This window comes from Urocampus carinirostris, chromosome 13 (assembly GCF_059441175.1).
Source record: "Urocampus carinirostris isolate Australia breed hairy pipefish chromosome 13, RoL_Ucar_1.0, whole genome shotgun sequence".
NCBI lineage: Eukaryota > Metazoa > Chordata > Actinopteri > Syngnathiformes > Syngnathidae > Urocampus > Urocampus carinirostris.
Window position 1 is genome coordinate 9,863,248 of NC_142361.1, and position 22,671 is coordinate 9,885,918.

General features: G+C 38.8%; 1 protein-coding gene across 3 annotated transcripts in view; it reads right to left on the reverse strand.

Moving 5' to 3' along the window:
* Positions 1–19,513, reverse strand: part of slka (STE20-like kinase a) — a 36,418-nt gene extending 16,905 nt beyond the window's left edge. For 2 of the 3 annotated variants that reach the window (XM_088350723.1, XM_088350722.1), the window contains exons 1-9: positions 18,932–19,513; positions 12,194–12,358; positions 8,398–8,446; positions 7,808–7,957; positions 4,005–4,077; positions 2,969–3,163; positions 1,804–1,885; positions 1,542–1,673; positions 460–1,479 (exon numbers count right to left, since the gene is read on the reverse strand). In XM_088350723.1, the coding sequence (XP_088206849.1) occupies positions 460–1,479; positions 1,542–1,673; positions 1,804–1,885; positions 2,969–3,163; positions 4,005–4,077; positions 7,808–7,957; positions 8,398–8,446; positions 12,194–12,358; positions 18,932–19,081 (2,016 nt within the window). In that variant the 5' untranslated portion in view covers positions 19,082–19,513. The remainder of the gene's footprint in view (positions 1–459; positions 1,480–1,541; positions 1,674–1,803; positions 1,886–2,968; positions 3,164–4,004; positions 4,078–7,807; positions 7,958–8,397; positions 8,447–12,193; positions 12,359–18,931) is intronic. The other variant, XM_088350724.1, reaches the window with a different exon arrangement.
* Positions 19,514–22,671: the final 3,158 nt, after the last annotated feature.

The following is a 22,671-nucleotide window of genomic DNA, read 5'->3' on the forward strand; positions in this document are numbered from 1 at the left end:
ATTGCACTTCAGAAAGTGATCAAAACAGCACAAAAGAATTGTAGATGACCCCCTCCCATCACTTGATGAACTGTAGAGCGCTAGCTGTAACAACAGAGCTCAGAAAAAAGGACACTTTCCACCCCTGACATCACTTGTTTAAATTCTTGCATTCAGATAGACTAGAAGAAAACAATTTCCACCCTAGAGCAATAATCTCCCTCAATGCTGCAAAATGTTTGGAAGGGAATGTGCAATAAATGAGAAGGGATGACTCAGTTCTTTAGTTTTTTTGTCTATTTTTTTAATCAAACTTACTCAAATTTATACTATTATTAACTAATTATCTTTTAAACTGTGGTATTTTCTCTTGCAGTTGTTATTGCACCACCAGGATGGCACAATTTTATTTTGTTGTGCATTTCACATGTTACAAAGACAACACATTCTATTCTAAAAGAAAATGAAATATGTAACTACCTGGACAGATACTGAGCCTCCCTCTTTACTTTTGGATAAGAAGCTGGAGATGGACAAATTTAGGTCCATGCTGCTGGTGTCAGTGACCGAGCTGCTTCCAGAATCAAAGTCCTTCTCCGCATCCTTTTGACTCAGGGTGGGACTTTGCTCTTCCGTCTTGGCCTTAGAATCAGCTTCGCTATGCACTGTGCCATCTTCTAACACTATTGTTTCATCATTATCATTGGTCAAGAGAGTTGCATCCTCTGATGTGTTGATAGCATTATCGTAAATTCCATTTGAAGGTTGGCCCTCATCAGTGGTCTCCGTGTCCACATCAGGCAACTTTGAAATGTTTTCCTCAGGCTTTTTTAGAATAGACTCAGCCTCACTCAAATGTTTGTCTGTGTGTCCCACTATGTGTCCTGCTACGTTACTTCCATCTTCATTAATATTGTCAGCACCGTTGGCTATGTTATCCAGTTTATGCTCTGACAAGTTGTCTGGCTTGCTAACTTGTTCAACCTCTATCTCTGATACAGATTCTGGTTTGGCACGAGCATCCTCAAGAGTCTCATCCGAATCTGCAGATGGAGTAATCTGCTGATCAGACTCATCTTCTTTGGTCACTTCTCCCGGTTCATTTTCAAGTTCTTCTACCGAATCATTTGATCTTTCTTTATGTGTCTTTATTTCTTTCGCTGTCTGAACTTTATTCATGATGTTTTCATCCGGAGCAGTCAGGCCAGCGTGGATTTCGTCATCTTGCCCCTCAGGCGTTGTCGGTTTTGGTGATGCGAGCTCCTTCATCAGCCCAGAGGCAGAGTATTCATTGCCGGGCAACTCATTAAGTTTTTCCTCCTCTGTCTTGTCATGCTCGCTTGTACCACGATTTTCATCGGAGAGCTTGGTGCAGGACCCGCCTTCAGTCTCCGTCTTTTCCATGACTGACTCCAACGCAGTGGGAGTTGGTGGAACTCTTTCTTCCTCTGAACTTGCCATACTTGCATCGGACGGTTCACGCTTGTGTCCAGCAGCAGCCTGGACAAAAGGATAAGTTTCAAATCCAACGCAAGTAATGTAAACTGTTATGTTGGTCGTACCACGGGCGTTTCAAGCTCTTCCTCCTCTTCCTCTTCTTTACTGTCCTCAATCTCCTCTGTGACTTCAGCCTTGGCTTCTGCGATGAGCTCTCTCAGAGGTTTGCTGTCTATGACGCTGGTGACAAAAGGATGCTGAAGGGAGAGACAGGGAAATGTAATTACAAAGCCATATGGCTGACTACTGAGATGGTCCGCCCCTCGATCAGTGTACTTGGAGGCCTAATAACATATTGAAATCTGTAATCAGAGCATAGTGGCCCACCTGTAGAAGTTGCAATGGACCCCATCGATTATCCACATTCTTGTCAAGCGCTCTGCGAAGGAAGTCATTGAATTCTGGTGACCTGTAACACAATTTGAAGTACATAAGGTGGACATCAAGAATGTTCTTCTCCATGGATATCCAGTATTACGTAATGAAAGAGGTTGGTGAACTTTTCCAATGTCAATTTCCCATGCGTAGAAAGATTCTAGGAGGACACCAGGGTTTAACTGGTCTCATAAACTTGTGTTATTAAAAAAATATATATATTTTTAAATACATATAAATGCAAAGTTGATCAAAATAACTCGGTCCTGGAGCACGCACCATTACTGACACACTTGTTGTTTGGTTGTTGCTCCACATTTGCAAATATGACATTTGGTAGTTGCGGCGGTTTTCCCACCCTACATGCACTGCGATTCTTGATTTTCCTCTAAAAATGCACCAGATCGATGCATTTGAATATAAAATATACCAACATGCCCCCAAAACTTCTTAAACTGTCCACCCACCAAGGTCTCAAAAAATTATACGCGAAAGATTTAATCAATAGTGATACATTGAGCTGGCTTTAGATTGACTATGTTTTGTAGTATTGTAGTTTTGAAAATGCAATGTTTCTTCCTCTTTTGTTGTAGACATGTACAATGCTTACAAGAACTGTCACATTCATTTGATTTTATTATGTTTTGATGTATTTTTTGTAATTTTTACATTTTTGGAGGATTTTTAAAGAAAATGTTTCCCCTAAAAATAATAAACCCCAAAATGGATACCATAAAATTCCCTGAAAAAATTCTGCAGAACCAAACAAAATTTTTTTAACAAAATAATCATTTTTTTTGTTTTTCAAAAAACACAAAATAACTTCAATTTTGAGTAAGGACAAAAAGAATCAATAATCCATAACAATGTACCTGTACTGTGTAAGCAAGTTCTCAAGTTTTTATTCTCTCAATTTATTTTGTATGGTTACGGAATACTTTTTAAGTTAAAATGTATTCAAAGAATACCTGGACTTTGAAACAATCAAAATAAATACACGACCTTATGTTCACTTAACACAAGATGTTCACGAACAAAATGTAGATAAAAAAGGGTTCTCTTGCGGACTTGTTCATCAAATAGGCATGCTATTATCAACCCTGGCATGGAATCTCACCAGCGTGAGGGCTGCATGAGGGTAGGTGGCTCAGACTTGGCTATTTTCAACAACACTCTCATGGGATTCATCTCATGATTGGGCGGCTCGATCTGCGCCAGCTCAATCAGGGTCACCCCCAGGGACCAGATGTCTGCCTTGTAGTCGTAGGGACGGTCCTTGGACGTCTCGCACATAACCACTTCTGGCGCCATCCTGCACAACAACAAATGAGAGGATTGGTAATTAGACTTTGAATTCAATATTAAACCATATTACTTCTATAATTGTGTCCTAAATTGTAATTTATATGTAACATGGAGGATTAGAAAAACATAGTTAATAAGTGCAATGGGGAAATTATTTTACTAAGGCAAAATAACCTGGGGAAAAACACTTGGCATGTGCTTGAGAATTTACCATGAGTCTGTTTTTGTTTTGGGCCACTTGTCTTATGTTTCGCTAACACTTAATTTAGTATATCAATAATTGAGCAATGATTGATCAGTCGACAGATATCGCCGACCTCACTTGCTCAACATTGGATGAAACAGGAATCAAAACCAGATCATGGCGGTGAGAGTGGCGAAGATGTCCAAGGAAACTGCTTAAGATTTTATCTCATCACATTATTTTGACACACGGTGCCTTGTTGTACAATGTTGTAATGGGGCATTATTTGAAAGAAATTCAGCCAAAACCAGATTGTACAATGTGGCACCGTGAGTAAAAATGGTGTGATGAGATAAAATCTATTGCCTTCTCCTATGTTTAGATCACTAGTGATTAATATTTTCACAGTGGACGTGGGCTTATTAATATAATCGATATTACCAATGTTTTTATGAGCCCGGCTGAAAGAATAAAGACCGACATTAAACCGGTCATCAGTATGGAATAGGTTGCTGACCACTGAATTAACACACACATGTATTCCATTTTGCATCCTCCTTTATTGTCTATGAACATTAGAAATAGCATACTGAAAATGGATCCGTAAATCTGTGTCAACAGGACCAGATAGAATATCATTTTGTATTCAGGCTGAGTGACTCACCAGTACGGCGTTCCGATGAAAGAATCTCTTCTTTGTAACGTCTTGGTGTTTTTTGCTGAAACTCCAAAATCCGCTGAAAGGGAGGAAATTAAATCATACATATTTCTTCTATTCACTTTGACGCAATGTCGTTGGAGTTTATCAGTTGTTTAAAAATGAGTTTTGAAATGCAAAACACAGTTGTCATTAATAAAAGAGAAGGGATGCTTAAAGCTTTTAATTGTCAGTCACAAGTTTTTCCTTACATTACATGCTTTACATAAACACAGCAAGGAAGCAACATTTATCGTTAAGTCTTTTACAGCTGCTCAACAATAACAGCATGCAAGGTTCTGCTATTTGCATCAATGTAATTCAAACAGAAAGATCATAACAAAATAATTTTGACTATTATGGCACTAACACTAATATATCATAGCTAAACAGACTGGTCAACTAGTCACTTATACCAATCTACCATGTTTTTAAGTGGGATTTTGTTAAATTAAAAAGATTGCACTGCAAGAGGAGGTAGGAGCAACAGATTTGTATGGGGAATATTGAATTTAATATAACAATCAGTACTATTCCCAACTCTATACGTTAAACCTCCATTTCTTAATATACTGTAAGTCAGGGATGTCAAACGCAGTTTAGGTCGGGCGCCGGATCCAGACTTTCTGTTTTCAGTAAAAAATTGTCAACTCCAAATCTTTAGCTTTGTTTTTCAGTATGACGTACAATAATTCAGACTACAATAAAAGCCTACCCTACGTATTATAATCATGGATGACAAGAGATTTTATATAAACACGACACATTTATTTACAAAAAATGTAGAAAAAGATTTTCATGTTTGGCATTGAGTGTGCTAATTGGTTTATTTTAGGAGTTGAGTAAATGCAGTTTTACACCTGAAACAACTCATCAAGCTATGCAAATTCAAAACTGCCCACTAGCGAGTGGAGAGAGCATTTGGTTTAAATCTATTTAGAAAATCAAAACTTAATAGAAATGACCTAGATACTCGCTTATTTTTTTGACATACTCATGACAAATGTATGGTGGGCTGGATTAAATAATCCAACGGCCTGGAAGCACAAGCCTGCTATAAGACGAGCAGTGTTTTAAGAAACTTTTATGAAAAACAAAGATCCTGGCTCTGCAATGATAGTGAAGTTATTTGTTACTTTCAAAGGAGCAACATGTAGAATAATGCCACTGTAAACAAAACGCTGAAGACTTTGAATAAAGCAACCTTGTATTGAGTACCAAGCTTTCACGACCATAAGGCGCACATGAAAGTCTCAGATTTTCTTCAAATTGTGCGGCGCGCCATATCGTGCAGTGCGCCCTGTGTGTAATGTAAAGCGGCACAAGTAGCAACGACACCATGAGGCTGTGCGGGGAGTGTAAACGCTGCTGCTAAAGGGTGGGGTGTGGGCAAGTTTAAGGCTCTAGGTTCACACAGCAGAGTTTAAGCTGCATTCCAGAAAAGTGTGAAGTGGGAGTTCACCAACCTCCTACCAGGAAAATATTTAAATGACACTCAAAGTGGGAAGTCCTGGTAGCAAAGTCGACTACTTCAATCTGATGTGACTCGGAAAAAATGGCAATGCCCATGGACAAACACACGGTTAATGGTAAAACATGATTAACGGGTACAAATATTTTTTAATGGGCAAAATAAGGAACAACATTTCGCAATCTGCCAGCTTTCCTGTTTACATTCGCTTGGAACACTTTGAGGTTGGATCTAGTACCATCGAAGTAGGAGAAATCCAACTTCCCGCTTTTATGGAATGCAGCATGAATGTTTGCTTCTGATTTTAGAGTGAAATCTGATGTTTTTGTGAGATTGTTGACATTTCCAACTAAATGTGACTTGTATCTGATCTCCTGTGACCTCCTTGCGTCTTCTATTTGAACGCCATAAGTGTCCTGCTTGTGCAGAAGAGGACACGTGACGTCACACACACACACAATAGGTCCATTGTTTGCGGAAGTATTCATGAATGCTAATGCTATAGCGTAACTTGAACACACAGAAATAAGAGTTTTATTCTCATTTGATTTTTTTTTTGCTATAAAATGCCTGCAGATGATATAGCATGGGCATCTTAGCTGGGAAACCGGTGAGCTTGTAGCCTTACCTGACACCTTGTCAAATTTGATCACAATCTCAAAAAATAAACATTGTATTTTACACATGTTTCTAATGGTGGGTTCTGGTGTTTCCAAAAGTGGGCATTTGGAGACGACAATTTAACAACACCAAAAGTTTTGCAACCGTGTAATTTACTTTGGGCAATTTTTTTTTAGACATTTTGAAAGAGTTGTAAATGTTTGACTTCTCTTTCCAGGAGTCAATCAATGATTGTGCACACTTGCGCATAATAATGGTGCGTAAAAATGAATCACGAGTGACATTGCGCACTTTGATTTTGGGGCCTAATTTGAATTCACGGTGAGTATCTGCGCATCGTTTTGTTCCGAATTTCATTGGCTAACCAATGTGTCAATCATCATTTGAATCGGGTACTACTGGCTGAAGATATGCTAATCAAAAGTGTCAATCTCCATTTTATCAAACAAGCACTTATTGGCTAATGCGGGCTTTGGACCATTAAAAAAGCCTCCTTTTGGCCGAGAGTGTAGTCAATTAAAAGGTCAGAGGCTAACGGCTGTATGAAAAATAATTTTATGAGTTTGTTGATTTGTAAACTTCAATGATGTAGCAAAACGGATTACAAGGAATGTCCAATGATGCAGAAATGCTTTAAGGGGGATTCTTTTTTTATCACTTATTTGTTTACCAACGTTAGGGGGTAAATGGATCAATGGTACGTAAGTAAAGGAAGCTGAAAAAGGAACTCCGACAACTTTTTATCTGTATGTTTTACATTTTAATTAACACATAAATAACCCACAACCAAATTCAGTTTTGCTCCCGCTCTTTTATTGAAAACGCACACTTGTGTGCTTGTCTGTGTTGTTGTAAGGCGGCCGCAGGAGAGGGCATCTGCGCCCTATTGGGCGGGGCTCCCAGTGCATGTGGTAAACACAGAAAAAGAACCAGCTACAGCGACTGCGCCTTTTGACATGGTGCACCTTAGAGTCGTGAAAATACGGTAAATATTTATGGTATACAAAAATAATAATAATATTTTGAAATGGGCATAAATAAACAATGATTTTTCCCAAATAAGTGTCAACTCAAAGAGCTTAATTTATGCAGCCCCTAACTAATCAGACACATTTAATGAGATTAGAAAATTGGCCAACAAAAACCCTAAATATAATGAAGCGTCACACAAATTAGTCAGTCATTTGTGTAAACATAGCACTCTGCAGTGTGCACTTGTCAAAATCACATAGCTCAGCTGGGTGCTGCGGTGCTGATGGGAGCACCAAAATTGACTTAACTAATTATCCCTTTAAGCCTTTAAGTGGCTCAGTAGGCGGCTCTTAAGTGGCTACCCAGGATACAAGGTGGAAAAGACTTCAATTAATCTGCCTTTTATTCTAAGATTTATTCTACTGAGCATCGGAGACTTAAACTTTGCGGGAAGGGAAGCCATTCTTTCCTAGATGAATAATCGTTCACATTTGGCGACTGACACATGTCCACCCAATGGAAAGGAACATTTTAAGTGGGGTTGGAGCAGTTTTGTGTTGACACTTTAACACTGATGATATAAATACATAACTCATTCACCCTCCTGTTGATGACTACGCATGTCATAGATAGATTTTAAATGGACTCGCAGTTTAAAATGTTCAACTATTTTTAAGGAATAGTTTTAGAATGGATTTTAACTTACCAAGTTTCACTTCCCCATCCAGAGAAAGGAGAATGTTGCCAGCTTTCAGGTCTCTGTGGATGATCTTGTTCTCGTGCAGGTAGACCAAAGCCTCAAGTGTCTGCTTACACACCACACGGATTTGAGGCTCTGTCAGGGGCCTCTCCAGTTCTTTGGAACAACGCAGATGACTATACGTTAGTAACGTTTTCTTTCACGTATTAGTGTGGTGTGTTATTTCACAATTTTGTCATTCAGGAAGTAATCATTAGCTGTGATGGTAACCCACAGCAACGGGAAAAAAACTTACTTGTACGAGAGGAAAAGTTTAGTGTCCATGCATAGTCTAAGTGTCTATACAGCAAAGAGAATTCATAGTTCTACTGCTATTTGAAAGTAAGCCCATTCAAAGGAGACATTTTTTATTCAACCTTCAAAATAAAAGGGTGAAACTATGGGCATTAGAAGCAATCCTTGAAACCAGAGCTACGGTAATTAAACACTTTCATAAACTGGCCTTTTTAAACAATAGAACAGGTGAAAACACACGCTCATTCTGGACAACCTAAAAACAGTGTTAAACAGAACTCTACGGCCAATGAAAGACTTACCCAGCATAATGGCATCGACTGCGCCGCCCGCACAGAACTCAATCAGGATCTGCACAGGAGAACAATAAAATGTCTTGTGGGACACATTTAGAATAATGCTGTAAAAAATATGATCTTTATAATGCAGACAGGACAGAAAGACCTTTCAAAGGAAAGTCATTATCCATTACATCTTGTTCTCAGCAGCCAATCAATTGGATAGAATTATCAACGGACATTTAAGAGGAGCTGTTACGTCAATACCGACACCGAATTATTTCAATGCAAGATTGCTCCCTTGACTGTTGCGTGGACATATACAGACAGTGAAATTCTTCACATCTGAAGTTTTTGACCACACGATTTGTTAAACTCATTTTCAAATACAACTTCCCTCATTTTGTCAATGGAGACATGCTTCAACTTCCTCCTTTTGTATTGAAAACATCAGATCATGTTATAAAGGAGATCATTAATGAACCAGAAAGTAAAGCGCAACTTGTTTTTTTTTACAAAACACGGACAAAGAAAAAATACTACCACCCTATTTTCCGGACTATGAGGTGCAGCCAAAAATCTCAAGAGTGGCTTTATGTATTGAAAAATGGTATGCACGACAGCATAATATCATATTTGTGCAACTATTGATCGGTTCATATTTATCGCTGATCAATCAAAAATGCATATTGCATGATAGCGGTGGCAACAAAAATCAAACCGAGATAATGACAGTAAGAGCGCTGAATCCAAACCACTAGTCAACTAGGGACATTGACATGTAGGTGACAAATGTTACTGAATACGTGCGGCCATGAGTTTATTTATATAATTTAGGAGGACCGGATTACTTTCCACAATTTTTTCCTCTTCATTCAGTTAAGAATATCGTGTGCTTTGTTAATACTTTGCGATTCACAGATGCAATACTGTATTTCAGTGGTCGCCAACCATTTCTGTACCACCCATCAGTTTAATATCTTACATAACTTCCTGGCCTGTCCCAATGATAATATAACAAAACGGCACCATGCCTAAAATAGTCTGATGAAGAATTAAAAACAAATCCTTTTTCATGCTTCATCTGCATTCGTAGTGGTCTAATGAATAGAAACTGACGTTTTCTGTTTTATTCAAGCTTTGCAATTGTGATCAGCGATATATTTCGATTGACCAATCAATGCACGAAGAGGGTACATATTCTATTTTAGTGCAATGGTAGACCTCATTGTAGTTTTATTTTAATACTCCAGTGCCCTTCTGTAAAAACATATCGCAAAAGACCTTTGCGAGTGCGGCCGATAGTGCAGAAAATGCGGTACAATCAAAGTTGGAATTCCTTAATTGAACATATGATTAAATGCAACCAACAAAGCCTATTTGCCTTGGTTGTGCATGTCAGTCGATTCTGTATTCAATTGGTAACTGTACAATTTATTTCAACTGAGCATTGCCCTCCATTGTTTAGTAAAACTTCTACAACATGAAATAGAACTTGTACAACACACGTAAACGCACACGTGGTTGTCACGCTGGTTAAAGACAAGGCCTGCCAGGGCAACTTGCAGTGTAGCTTTGAATTATTTAGGGGCACTTTCACTGACGTCCCAAACGGCTCCATTATCTGAGCGGAGGGCTGTGGCCTGTGCTTCACAAAAGGTCACATGACACCAAGTGTCATGCATATTCGCCGAGGGGGATTTCGGCTGCTACTGCTCCTCTTCAGATTTATTTGAAACTTTTGAACAATTTTACATATTACCTATGGTTATTCTATTGTTTATTTATGTTGACTACATTTTGTGAATCGTTACCCAATGCAATATCTATCGCAGCCTGGGCATCCTTGAAGGAGATTACCACTTGTGTGACCACCATCGATGTTTCTTATTTTCAGTTTTTAAGATTTTCCTTTACCATATGCCAGTTTCAGATCAGGGAATTGTATAATTGTGTCTTGTGAAGTCCTCTGAGACATCTTGTGATTAAGGGCTCTGAATATAAATGTGACTTCACTTGGTTGTGTAAAACAAAATGGCAAAGGGAACCCAACCACCCGCAGTAACAAACATTAGTAAAAAAGTAACTGCATTAATAGTATGAGGCTCAACTGATATGGACTGATGTGATAAATGTGAAAAATACTTTTTGTCTGTTGTGAAACTACAACTGGGGATATATGAAAGTTAAAGACGACAACATTGAAGTTGTTTGCAAGAATGTATTCTTAACAGGCACATACCAACACACAAAAAATCAACAAACGAAGCAAAATGTGCCATGTTGAACCAAGAAATGAAATTGTTTTCTGGAAGTTGACGCCAATAATGAGTCTGGACATCAGTCATTTATATAGTGACTACCTTTGTAACATGATGTAGTAGGCTGCGGTTGACCATTTTCTACGCCAGCGCTTTGGAACCTAGGGTTCATGATCTCTTTTTATGAGTACCTATGGCTAGGAAATAAAATATAACTTTTGCAATTTCTCAACATATTGCTTAATGCAAGCCCAATTGTCGCACAAGCAAAGACGAGACAATCCTGATGAAGGTTTAAGTCCAGTAATATAGGACACCATTTTAACTTCAGTTTAGAGTCAAGGTGTCACACCGACATACCCTGTTGTGGCTGTAAATTGCTACATACAAGCTTTAACCCAAAACAAACGTTTTACCCAGAAGTTCTAGCAAAGAATTTCAATCAATGTGGTTGAGTGATCCGTATAGGCAGAGCTACACTTGGAAGCCATGCTAGTTTTTCTTTCTGAGCAGCCCGGTACTAGATATCCTACAGTTCTGCACAACAGTTCTCATCCCAGCGATTGGGGGACCCCTGCTTAAATTGGTAAGTGATCGGAACTTTTTTTTCTATCAGGCCGATAATGATCGTAACTTCTGAACAAGTACAAATGGTGCTGAACGTCTTTTTGATGAAGTTTTGATCGTATAAAAACTACGACTGGTGTACAAATGGTGTAATATGAAATTACTTGACCTTTGCCAGTCAAACAGCTGGTCTTTATGTCCTCATAAAGATTACCACAAGACACCACTTTTCCCTAGTCGTATCCATTGATTAGTTTACATTTAAGGTTAAAAAACAAAAACAAATAAGCAACACTACCTGCTGCAACCATATTGCAAAAAAAAGACTTATCTGTGGAAGAAAGCTAAGGAAGAGATATTTATACCATTAAGGGCCCGGTCACAAAGCCTTTCGCGTCTGTATAGCGGGTAAAATTTTGCGATTTTTTTTGCCCGTGGTTGCCCGCGGTGGAAAATGTGTAAAATTGGCCGGCGACTGTTCCGCGTCCTTATCGCGGGTAACCGCGGCGGCATCGCTGTGCCGCCCGCGGTTACTCGTGGTCTAAATTTTTGAGCAGCGCAAAACTTTTTCGCGCGGCCAACCGCGTGTGAATTTTTTTACCGCGTGTTAAGCACAGCTGTATCGCGTCTGTATCGCGATCTCAAAGCGTCCAGCAGCGTCTGCTTCACGAGCAGAAATTTCTGGTCGTGATTCAGCCGCAATACGCCCGTGAAAGGCTGTGTGACCGGGCCCTAAGAGACTTCTGCTCCCACACTTTTTGTGGCTTCATAGTCCTTTTCCCTTCTTTGCGGGTTTTTGTTATTCTAAGGCAGAAGTAAAGTTAAATAAAGTCACTTTTTTCCAAAATGTAAAAAGTGAAGAAAGAGACCTTGAACGAGATACGCAACTGCAGTGCCCAACATAGGATCATCAACCAATGGTTTGCGTTAAAAGGGTATGTCTCTTTCTCCTGCTTGTCTGTTTCATATTAACACAACAAGACATCACTTACCCAGAGTTTCCCCTCATAATAGAATGCGTCCAACAGTTTGACAATGTGATGGTGGTCACAGGAGGCAAGGATCTCTATTTCAACCATGTAGTCGTCCAACTCATCTTCTGTCTTCGTGTCGATCACTTTGGCGGCGGCGAGCGTCCCATTCTGCTTGTTCTGAGCCTGAAAGCAACAATAATGCCGCATATTCACATATCTATTTGCACAAAACAAATTTAACTTTAGGTTTTTTAATGGTTGTAGTGGCTGGACATATTAAACAGATGCCAGCAATAAACATGCTTATGTGATGATGCAACCAATCTCCCAGTCGGATTAGATCACAAATAACTTATTCCATAACATTTATTTAACTACAAATGGTGGGTTTAAACACGCCCAATTCAGATATAATGGCTACAGCTTCTCAAATATGATCCATTTCAAGACACATTTCAAGTGAAATGAATCTGAGACTGCTTGTTTTAAATGATGAAACACATAAAACAGGTATGAGCAGAAATACAAAATTGCTTTGCTGTGGAAACATACAGACGAATACGAAATACAAAATACCAAGTACATAACAATTCTGTTGTCTGTCCACTCAGTGTAAAATTGCTCATGGCTTTATCTTTAATATAAGGCTGAGGCTAGTTTAGCATGTTTGTGAGTTTGGTATAAAGCGCTACACCTTACTGGGTCTTCTGTGGAATAGGCCTTTACGATTTGGTCACATGGTATGGACTAAATTTGATTGTCGCAAAAAGCGGGTAAAACCAGTGTCGCAGGCATAAAACAATACTAGTAGGTTTTATTGAGGTGCAGCAGATTTTGAGCTTATAATTATTATATTATTAGTAGTAATTTAAGTTTGAGACAGCAAGTAGAAGCCACAGAAGTAAACACTAATTTCTCAATTAAAAATATGGCAATAACCCCTGCCCCTGCAGAGAAGGGCTGTGAGGTGGGTGTTATACACGTCTATAAATATACCATGTAAGAAAGGTTCTCGTGTTTACAAGTCAATTTCTGCTTACATAATGTCAACACTAATTACAAAAAGGATGAAGAGGGAGCCGCTTGGGTTGACCAAGAGTTGACTGAACTAAATTGAGTGAGCAAATGTGGTCTTAAAGTGCCTAGCAAAAGTATTGTCCCCTCATCCCAATAACTTTTTGTTTTATTGCCACATTTCAGGCTTCAACCTTTGAGTTAAAAAAAAAAACTGAAAATATTATCCAAGAATCAACAGCATGAGAAACACAATCGTGAAGCATATGCAAATTATGTCAACATTATGTATTATATTTACAACAACAAAATCTGAAAAGTAGGTAGTGCAAGAATATTGGCCTCCTGTTCTCTCAACTCAGCCAACAGACACGAGGAATTCCCTGATGCCTTTTGAATGATCCAATGTCAACGTAAATGACTAACAACGACAAACAGAGTGTAACTGTGTGTCACCAAGTTTCAGTTTAAATGCACCTGCTCTGTGATGGGCTCAGAAGTCAGTCAGGATTATGAAGACCAAAGAATACACCGATCTGGGATGAAGTTGTTGAAAGATTTAAAGCATATATGGGAAACAAGATTTTGGAACACATATAATATTAAAATGGAGAGAGTGAATACAACCACTGCAAACGTAGGAAGACCTGGCCCTCGCTTTAAGCTTTTGGCGTAAACAAGAAGAAAACTAATCAGAGAAGCAACCAAGCGGTTAATGATCACATTGGATGACCTGGAGGCATACACAGCTGAGGTGGGACAATATGTGCATAAGACAACTATTAGTCGTACCCTGCATAAATCTGCCCTTTACAGAAGAGTGGCAAGAAGAAAGTACTTTCTGAAAGAATACCATTAAAAGCCCATTTGGCGTTTGCTCGAAATCACATGGGAGACACAAATAATATGAAAAACAAAGTGCTCCGGTCAGATAAAAACCAAAATTGAACTTTTGGGACATAATGCAAAGTGTTGCATTTGGCAAAAGAGTAACACTGCACATCACCCTGAAAACACAATCCCCACAGTCAGACATAGTGGCGGCATCAGCATGCTCTCAGGTTGCTCTCCTTCAGCAGGGACTGGAAGGTATGTTAGAGTTAATGGGAGGAAGGATGCAGCCAAATACAGGGTGACTATGGCAGATAATCTGTTGGGAGTCTGCAAGAGACCTGAGAATGTAAAACAGGTACACCTTCAACGACCCTAAACGTTTAAAACTAACAATATAAAAGGTATTAGAATGGCGAAGCCAAAGTACAGACCTCATTCCTATGGAACTTTGTGGAATGATCTGGAAAATGCTGTGCACAAAGGATCACCATAAAACCTTAAGGAACTTGAGCTGTTTTATGAGGAAGAATGGGAAAATATTTCTATTTCAAGATGTGCAAAACTTACAATCACATATCCAAACAGACCTGAGACTGCGATGATCCCAGCAAAGAGGTTGTACGAAGTATTAACTCAAAGGGCAAACACCTACTTTCCATTTTTTTTAGGAATATAAAATGTTGAATAATTTTTTTGGGGGGGCAAAATTGTGTCTCACATGTTGATTCTTAGAAAATAGTTTTAATCTTTTATCCGTAAGTTTGAAGCCTAAAATATGGCAAAATGTCAAAAAGTCATTGGTAGGCCAATACATTTTACAATGCACTGTATCTGTGCGATTCCAGCAAATTACAAAATAGGGGAAAATTACCAATGGGCAGCTAGCTTTAAAGCTAGCTTTGCTTTAAGATTTATGAAAGCCCATAACCTATCTGACTGACAATTTACACAGGGAAAAACAAACATTTATTTTATAAAGCACACTGGCATTTTAATTTAAATGTTCAGTTGGGTTGACAATATTTGAAGCAAAAATTATGTGCACTTTATACTTTTGATTGTCATTGCAAAGATCAAATACAAAAGATCTGAGGAACCCGTTTACTGCAAATAATCTTAAACGTATTTTGCAGTTAAAGCCACTGCTTTTATAATAATTTAATTTAAATAAAATTGGCTCACTATCAGATTTTTACACGAATGAGATTTTATCCACAAGAAGCCTAATTATCATCTAAAAACATCTGACTCTGTTATTAATGTTGCCATGACCCATATCTCACTTGTGCCACTTGAGAAAAAGGAATCTGAATTCCATCCCACAGTGGAAATCCAGACGCGGGTGTGGCGATTACTTCAGAAATGACTCGCCAAGTTGGTAACATCAACGTATTGTCAGAAGAACTTATCATCTGACACACTATTACTGAAGCTAGCGTACTTCCTCGTGTTCTTTTTTTCTTTCCCTCCACCGTCCTTTTTTGTCATTACGGCTAGTATTTTCTGAAATGTCTCATTATGAACACATTGGTGACAAACACAGTTGCATGGTAGTTGTTTTGACGGCAGTTTTGAGTCTTGAACATCAAAAGAGTAAAAGGAAAAAGGGATGACTGTTTGGATTGGAACAACTGATCCCATGTTTACATAGTGCTAAGCTGACACACACCCTGAGCCTTCCCGTTGGAAAGCTTGACATCATTGTAAATTTTTGTCCCTCATTTTTTATTTAAAATGAATTGGACCAATGTCCATAGTATGAACTCTCCACAGCTTGTACTGCATGTCAAAACAATGCCCTTAGCTCAATCTATAGGTCCACATGAAATGGAAATGTCCCGTGGATAATTTAAAAATGTAGCCAACAAAATGTTCCTGTTAAACGCATCGTAAACATCAAGTAAAAGGGACAGTTTGTGTCATTAACCTTGGGACTTATCGGACAGATCGGGGGATGCTCGACAGAAAGCACCAGATTCTACTAAAATATAATATGGAATTGCATTTTTGTGATGTTAAGTATAGCCTAAGTAGGAATGTAGACATAAAATGTTGACGCAGTTTTTCAGATACTTGAAGCCAGGGCTACTGCCATGATTTCTGATGGAGAACAGGTCCAGTGTTAGCGGAGGGATGCAGTCAAAATATGGGGGCAGTACAGGGTTCATATGGGCAGAACGAGAGTATGTGCCAAGAATAGCTTGATTTTACAAAATACACCAAAATAAATGGATATGACTGAAAATCGCAATAGTGTGTACATTTGTGATCAAGATACATGAAGAGAATTCATTAATTAAAAATTGGACTTCTACACTGGAGATCTCTTCTATTTGAGATTGTGATGGAGTCATAATCAAGTTTTATTCTAAAGAATTTGAGCTTAAAATAAATTACAAAATCGATTTTCTGTCCAAAGCTGTCTTCAGATGAGTATATATCCACTTTAGTTTGAATAAAAGCTGTGGCAGACTCTTGGCTCTCATCACAGAAACCTAGTTAGCTAATAAGGAACTACGAACTGACAAATAGACATTTCTGGACAATTAGGAGTATTATTTAATCACGACAGTTCCAGGAAGGAAATCTTGCTGTGGCGCCAAAAAGGGTCACAGGGGAGTAAGACATCCAGATCAGACTACAATACAGTAATAAAATAAGAGATGAATAATACGTTGGCTTCCCACTGATATTGTGGTTTACCTGCGGACTTAAATTGCAGGAAACATAGGTTCAGTTAGAGGTTGAACTTGATTAATTTAAACACTCAATGTAAATGACTTTCCTTTTATATGCATTCAAATGTGGAAGAACTTTAGTGACAAGTGTTTTGTTAGTTTGAGAAATAAGCCATATACCAAAAGAATTATGCTATATCAAAAAGTATCTGAAATGTGATAGGATTTAAGTTCATTGGAATTCCAGTTACTTTGATGTGCTATGGTTAAGTTTAGGAGGGTATATATTTTAAGGGTTTAACACATGAATTAACCCATTAATTGTTAACCATTGTTCACTCTTAATAATGATTGTTTTCCACTGATACAAATCATTATCCCAAGTTTACTCAATAGGCATTTCAAAATAGTGAGGCACTTACATTTTGGAACCGATATTACCTAATTAAAATTACACTATCTAACTGGATTTAACTAGTTCTACAAAGTTTTAATCAAAAAATAAGCTGCAGCAAGATGCTATAGCAATACTGCTATTGCTTTGATGTGAAAAACGTTTCTTTACCGCTATGTCATGCATGTGTTTCATAAGAAACGAGGCACATATTCAGGCCTACAAGAATTAAAAATACACAGAAAAAGTCCTTGTTAATTTCTTCTCCGTATCATTTAAATCAGGGTCTCCAAGGTGGTGCACACACGTAGAATGTAGCCCCCTAAGGACAGCTGAGTAACCTGCGGACTGGTTCTAAAAACAGCTCACCAGTGCCTGGTCATTTTGATTTTCTAGTAAACAAATTTTAAATTTTTTTAGCGGTTGACTCAGTCTATTTAACCCTTCAATAATTGACAGGAGTAATAATATGGTAACAACACAGCAATAACATGATAATTTGTTATTTTAGAAATGCATATCAAACGGGTAGCCCTTTGCGCTGATTAGTAACAACCTGTAGCTCTCAGTTCAAAAAGGTTGGAGACCCATGGTTTCAATTTATACTTTAGTTCTATTTTTGGGTAGTAAATTATTTCATTTGTCTTTTTCAGTATTTTTCCAAACAGAGTTTTTCAAGGTCTTAACCTCCCGAGCCACACCCCCACAGAAAAGCTTTCAATTTATCTGGAAGAGCCAACCCCATTGAAAACCAAGACTTTGCATGAGTCAATCAGTGTAAAGCTGTTTAATACATCTGCAAAACAGGAGTCATTACTCTGTTAAAGTGTACAGAGAATATCCAAGGTGGTCTCAAAGCAGCAATAAGTTGAATGATTTCAAGAATACAATTGTTTTAGAGGCATCCTTATAACGCACCTATTTTCTTTTGCTCACTGCTTGGACACAAGAAGCTTTCATAGCTTCTGGTGCATGCGGGTTTACTACTAGAGTAATTGAAATATGCCTGAAGAAAGAAAGGATAGATTTTGTGCACAAACATAAATTTAGTTTGATTATGTAAAACGTGGCCATATTCCTAAAATCTCATCATCTCATCTCATCTCATCAGCTGTAACACTTATCCTTATTAGGGTCGCGGGGGGGGGGCCAGAGCCCATCCCAGCCATCTCAGGGCAGTGGGCAGGGGACACCCTGAACTGGTTGCCAGCCAACCGCAGCATATTCCTAAAATGTTTTGGCTATTTTACGAGATTAATGTTAATGCTTTGTTATATGCTTCAGCTGTAATTGGAGTTACACGTTTTATTGCCATAGAATATCATTCATCATTGAGGCTTGGATTGATCCAGATTGCAGCAATACTTAAGGTCTAGGTTTAAAATGCAAGGCCAACCACTGAAAAACAATAACCCAATGGTTAACCTAAATTTCAGCTGCCACAAATAATTATTATTCACTTAGATGGGAACGTCATTGATAAAATTTGATTTAAATGAATCTGTAAACGTTTGATTTTTAACGAATAGAAAAGTGCCTGGACTCAAAATCATTGCTCCATTTATTGCTTCAAGCCATCCATACACATGAACACACCAATCACTTTTCCCCACAGAGTAGATATTGGAAAGCAAGTTTAGTTTTCCTTAAAACAAACTCTTATGTAACGTTATATTGAGTACTGTACAATTTTTGGTCAAGACTGACTGTGTGTTAGCAAGGCTGCTGTCATTTTCACGTGTTTTCACTTGACCAGCGTATGTCAGAAGCGAACCACAATGGAGCCTCCACGGAGAACAGTTACCTAATAGCGAGAGGAAATATAAAAACAAATACCTTGTAGACTTTGCCAAAGGCTCCATCGCCGAGTTCACCAATTATGTCCCAAATCTCCTCGGGGTTGACACCTCGGTGGACGTGCTCATACTGCTTCTTCTTCCTTTCGGAGCCTAATTTAAAGATCTTGCGAAAATTGAAAAAGGACATGTTTCAAGGGTGAACGGGAGGTGTTACTGCAGAATTAAGGACGCCTCGGTGATATCCCGAGAAGCTTTAAAGCGGGCAGACGTCATTTAAGATTCGGCGGCGCCGTCAATTCCAACTTCCATTGCCAGACATCTCGAATCGCTTCGGTCATGGAGAGAAGCGGAAGCCCGAAGAAGGTAACAGAGGTGGCAGCGGAAGAGTTGACCGTTGTGCAAAGGCTTTCCTCCGCGTTGGTGCCGTTTATTCGAAAAGGCTTGAAAGAGAGCACCACGCCAGTGACGAGCATACTCCTCAAAGTGTCAACGCGCTTTCATTTACCGTCACCGCGGAAATGGCAGGCCAAGACATGCCGCCCCGCGCCCTCCTCTTTTTTTCTCCTTCCTCTTCTTCCCCCTCAGCTAGCTGACCGCACGCTCAACTTGGGGAGCTAGTGTGAAGTTAGCAATTCGTTTCGTGATTCGGTCAAGAAAATTTTCACAATAAAAGCTCAACTGGTTGCAATCGGAAATGGATCGTTTTTGTGTTATTAGCCGTAGATGAAGCACATTACCGTATTTTCCGCACTATAAGGCGCACCTAAAAGTCTTGTTTTTTTTTCAAAAGCTGACCATGCGCCTTATAACACAGTGCGCCTTATATATGGCTCAATATTAAATTCGCAAGGTCTCGCAACTACGAGAAACAGCCGCCGACTCCATTTTTCGCGCTGTGCATACTGGGAAATATTAAACGATTGGTAGTTGCCGGGGCTCGTGTTGTATTTGTTTACTAAGTGGCAAAATGGCTACCCCATTAAACTGCTTAATTCATATTCAACAAATACAGTATTTGTCTGAATCCAGGGTTATGACTGGTGAAGATGTAAAGCACAATTTACCTTAAACAAACGCAGAATTATTCAGAATGTCACGTTCGAGAGAGAGAGAGAGAGCGAGAGAGAGAGAGAGAGAGAGAGAGAGAGAGAGAGCGAGATTCTCTTTCATACGTGCATTTGTATAAGAAAATGGCTCCTGTTAAGAGACACGCGTACAACGCCGAGTTTAAACTCAAAGCGATCAGTCACGCAGCACAACACGGCAATAGAGCGGCAGCGAGAGAGTTAAACTTAAATGAATCGATGGTACGGAAGTGGAGAAAGGGTGAAGATAAGCTCCGCCAAGTAAGGAAAACTCAACAAAGTTTCCGTGGCAATAAAGCAAGATGGCCAGAGTTAGAGGAGACACTTGAACAGTGGGTTGTTCAACAAAGAGCGACAAGCAGAAGTGTCAGTACGATAACTATACGTATGAAGGCAACAGCGCTGGCACAAAAACACCGGACGTGTTGGATGGCCCATTCACTGAGATATGGTCAATTCGAACACAGCAGAAGAAGAATTCGAGGGATTCGTCGATGAGGTGCTTATAGAGTGATCTTTGTTTTTCTTTTGTGTGTTTACGTTTTACATTTTACAGTTATTATGTTATTGCTTTATTGTTATCGTTTTGCACTCGTTGTTTTTGCACATTACGAGTGTCACTTTATTGCGATTGCACTAACGTTTCATTTAAAATAACAGTATCAGACGTTTTTTTCTTTGCGTGTTGACTAAATGGACAAAAAATAAAATGATATGTCGATGTTGTTCAAAGATGTTAAAGATATGTCACGAAAATGCTTTACCTCAGAGAAAATAATAAAACGGCTGTTTATTTATTTTGGGAGTGAATGGAGTTGTGGAAAGCTTGTTTGTTAATAAAGTTTGACCTTTTTGAATGTTTTGTTGACATTCCCTTGAGCGTGGCAACATCTAGAGGTTGCATAAAGTAACTACATTCTCTACTGTAGTCAAGTCGTCACATTTATTTACCGTAAATAGCCCTTAATCCCAAAAATGTCTCGAAGGACTGCACAGGATTACAATTACAAAATTGCACAATTACCTGATCTTAAACCAGCATGCACTTATAGCGCCTTATAATGGGGTGCGTCTTATGTATGGCATAAGTTTTAAAATATATCATTCATTGAAGGTGCGCCTTATAACATGGTGCGCCATATAGTGCGGAAAATACGGTACCCGAAATATTTTTTTCTAAACATTCCTGTTGTGTTGGATGCTGACCCTTTTTAACGTAATGTTTACAAGCAAACATTAGTTAGTTAGTTAGTTAGTTAGTTAGTCAGTCAGTTAGCGACCACACGGTAGAATACAAAAGTTCCATTCATCTCCAGAATGTGTTACACGTGAGCCTGTTGGCACATATTTGATTAAAATAAAACAAAGACCAAATAAAACAAAAGCAGTAGGCAATATAAATCATACTTAAATAAATTGATCTACACCATTCAAACGGTATGCTTAGTAACCATTTATCATCTACCCCGTTATCCTCAGTCGGGTCGCGGGGGTCCCAGCAATGTTTGTGCAGTGGGCAGGGGACACTCTAAACTTTGCGCCAGACAGTTGCAGGACAACTCACTCGCTCATTCGCACGTAGAGACAATTTGGAGCAGCCAATTAACCTGCCATGCATGTTTTTGGAATGTAGTAGGAAACCGAAGTGCCTGGAATAAACCCATGCAAGCACAGGGAGAACAAGCAAGCTCCGCACAGAAAGGGTGGTAGCTGGATTTGAACCCATGACCCCGAACTGTGCTGCGGACTCACTGACCACTTAAATGTCATGCCGCCCCCAAATAAACAATTTTCACATTTTTCTATCATTCACTAAATGCGCTAACCACTCATCTGCCTTATCACCTGTATGCTTAATATACTGTAGCGATATTGCAGACACACACTTTGCAGCACGTCAAATAGTTAAAAAAGTAACATGAAAACGCTTTCATTTCATAAAAATAAAATAAAAACACAAAAACAGTACAGTATCAAGACAATTTTTTTTACAATATACATTAATTCCCGTGACCTTACGGAGGATAAGCGGTGCAGACAATGGATGGATGGATGGATGAATATGCATTAATACTTAGAACTCATTAAATATTTGACCAAGAATATGATATGGTGAAATTGTGAATGTGTTTAATAGTTGTTAAAAGTGTCGATAAAAATTGTTCAAACCTCATATTGTTAGAATATGATATAATGAAATTGTGAATGTGTTTAATTGCTGTTAAAAGTGTCAATAAAATTGTTCTAACTAACTAACTAACTAACTAACATTGTAATATTGAAATGTGTCAACACTATATAGTCATGATTGTATGATTTCTTCATTTATAACCGCTACTATTCCATTCATTTATAACTTTAAACATAAATACTGTTGCCCGACAATGCTGAAGTCCAGCTCATCTCAGTAGAGCTGGATGATGATTACCACTGAATAACTGCGACTAGAGGATGAAGGTGTTGTATATGAGTCAGATCAGAAGGCTACTGGGGCGGCAGGAGCTCAGGAGGTAAAGCACTCATCTTGGAATCAAGAAGTCGCAGTTTCGATTCCCAGTTCCTCCATGTTATGTTAAAATGTCCTGGGGCAAGACACTAAACCCCTAATGCCCCAATAAGAAGGTAGTTCCCTTGCATGGCTGACACTGCTATGAGTGTGTGAATGTGTGTGTGATTGGGTAAGTGTCAAGCA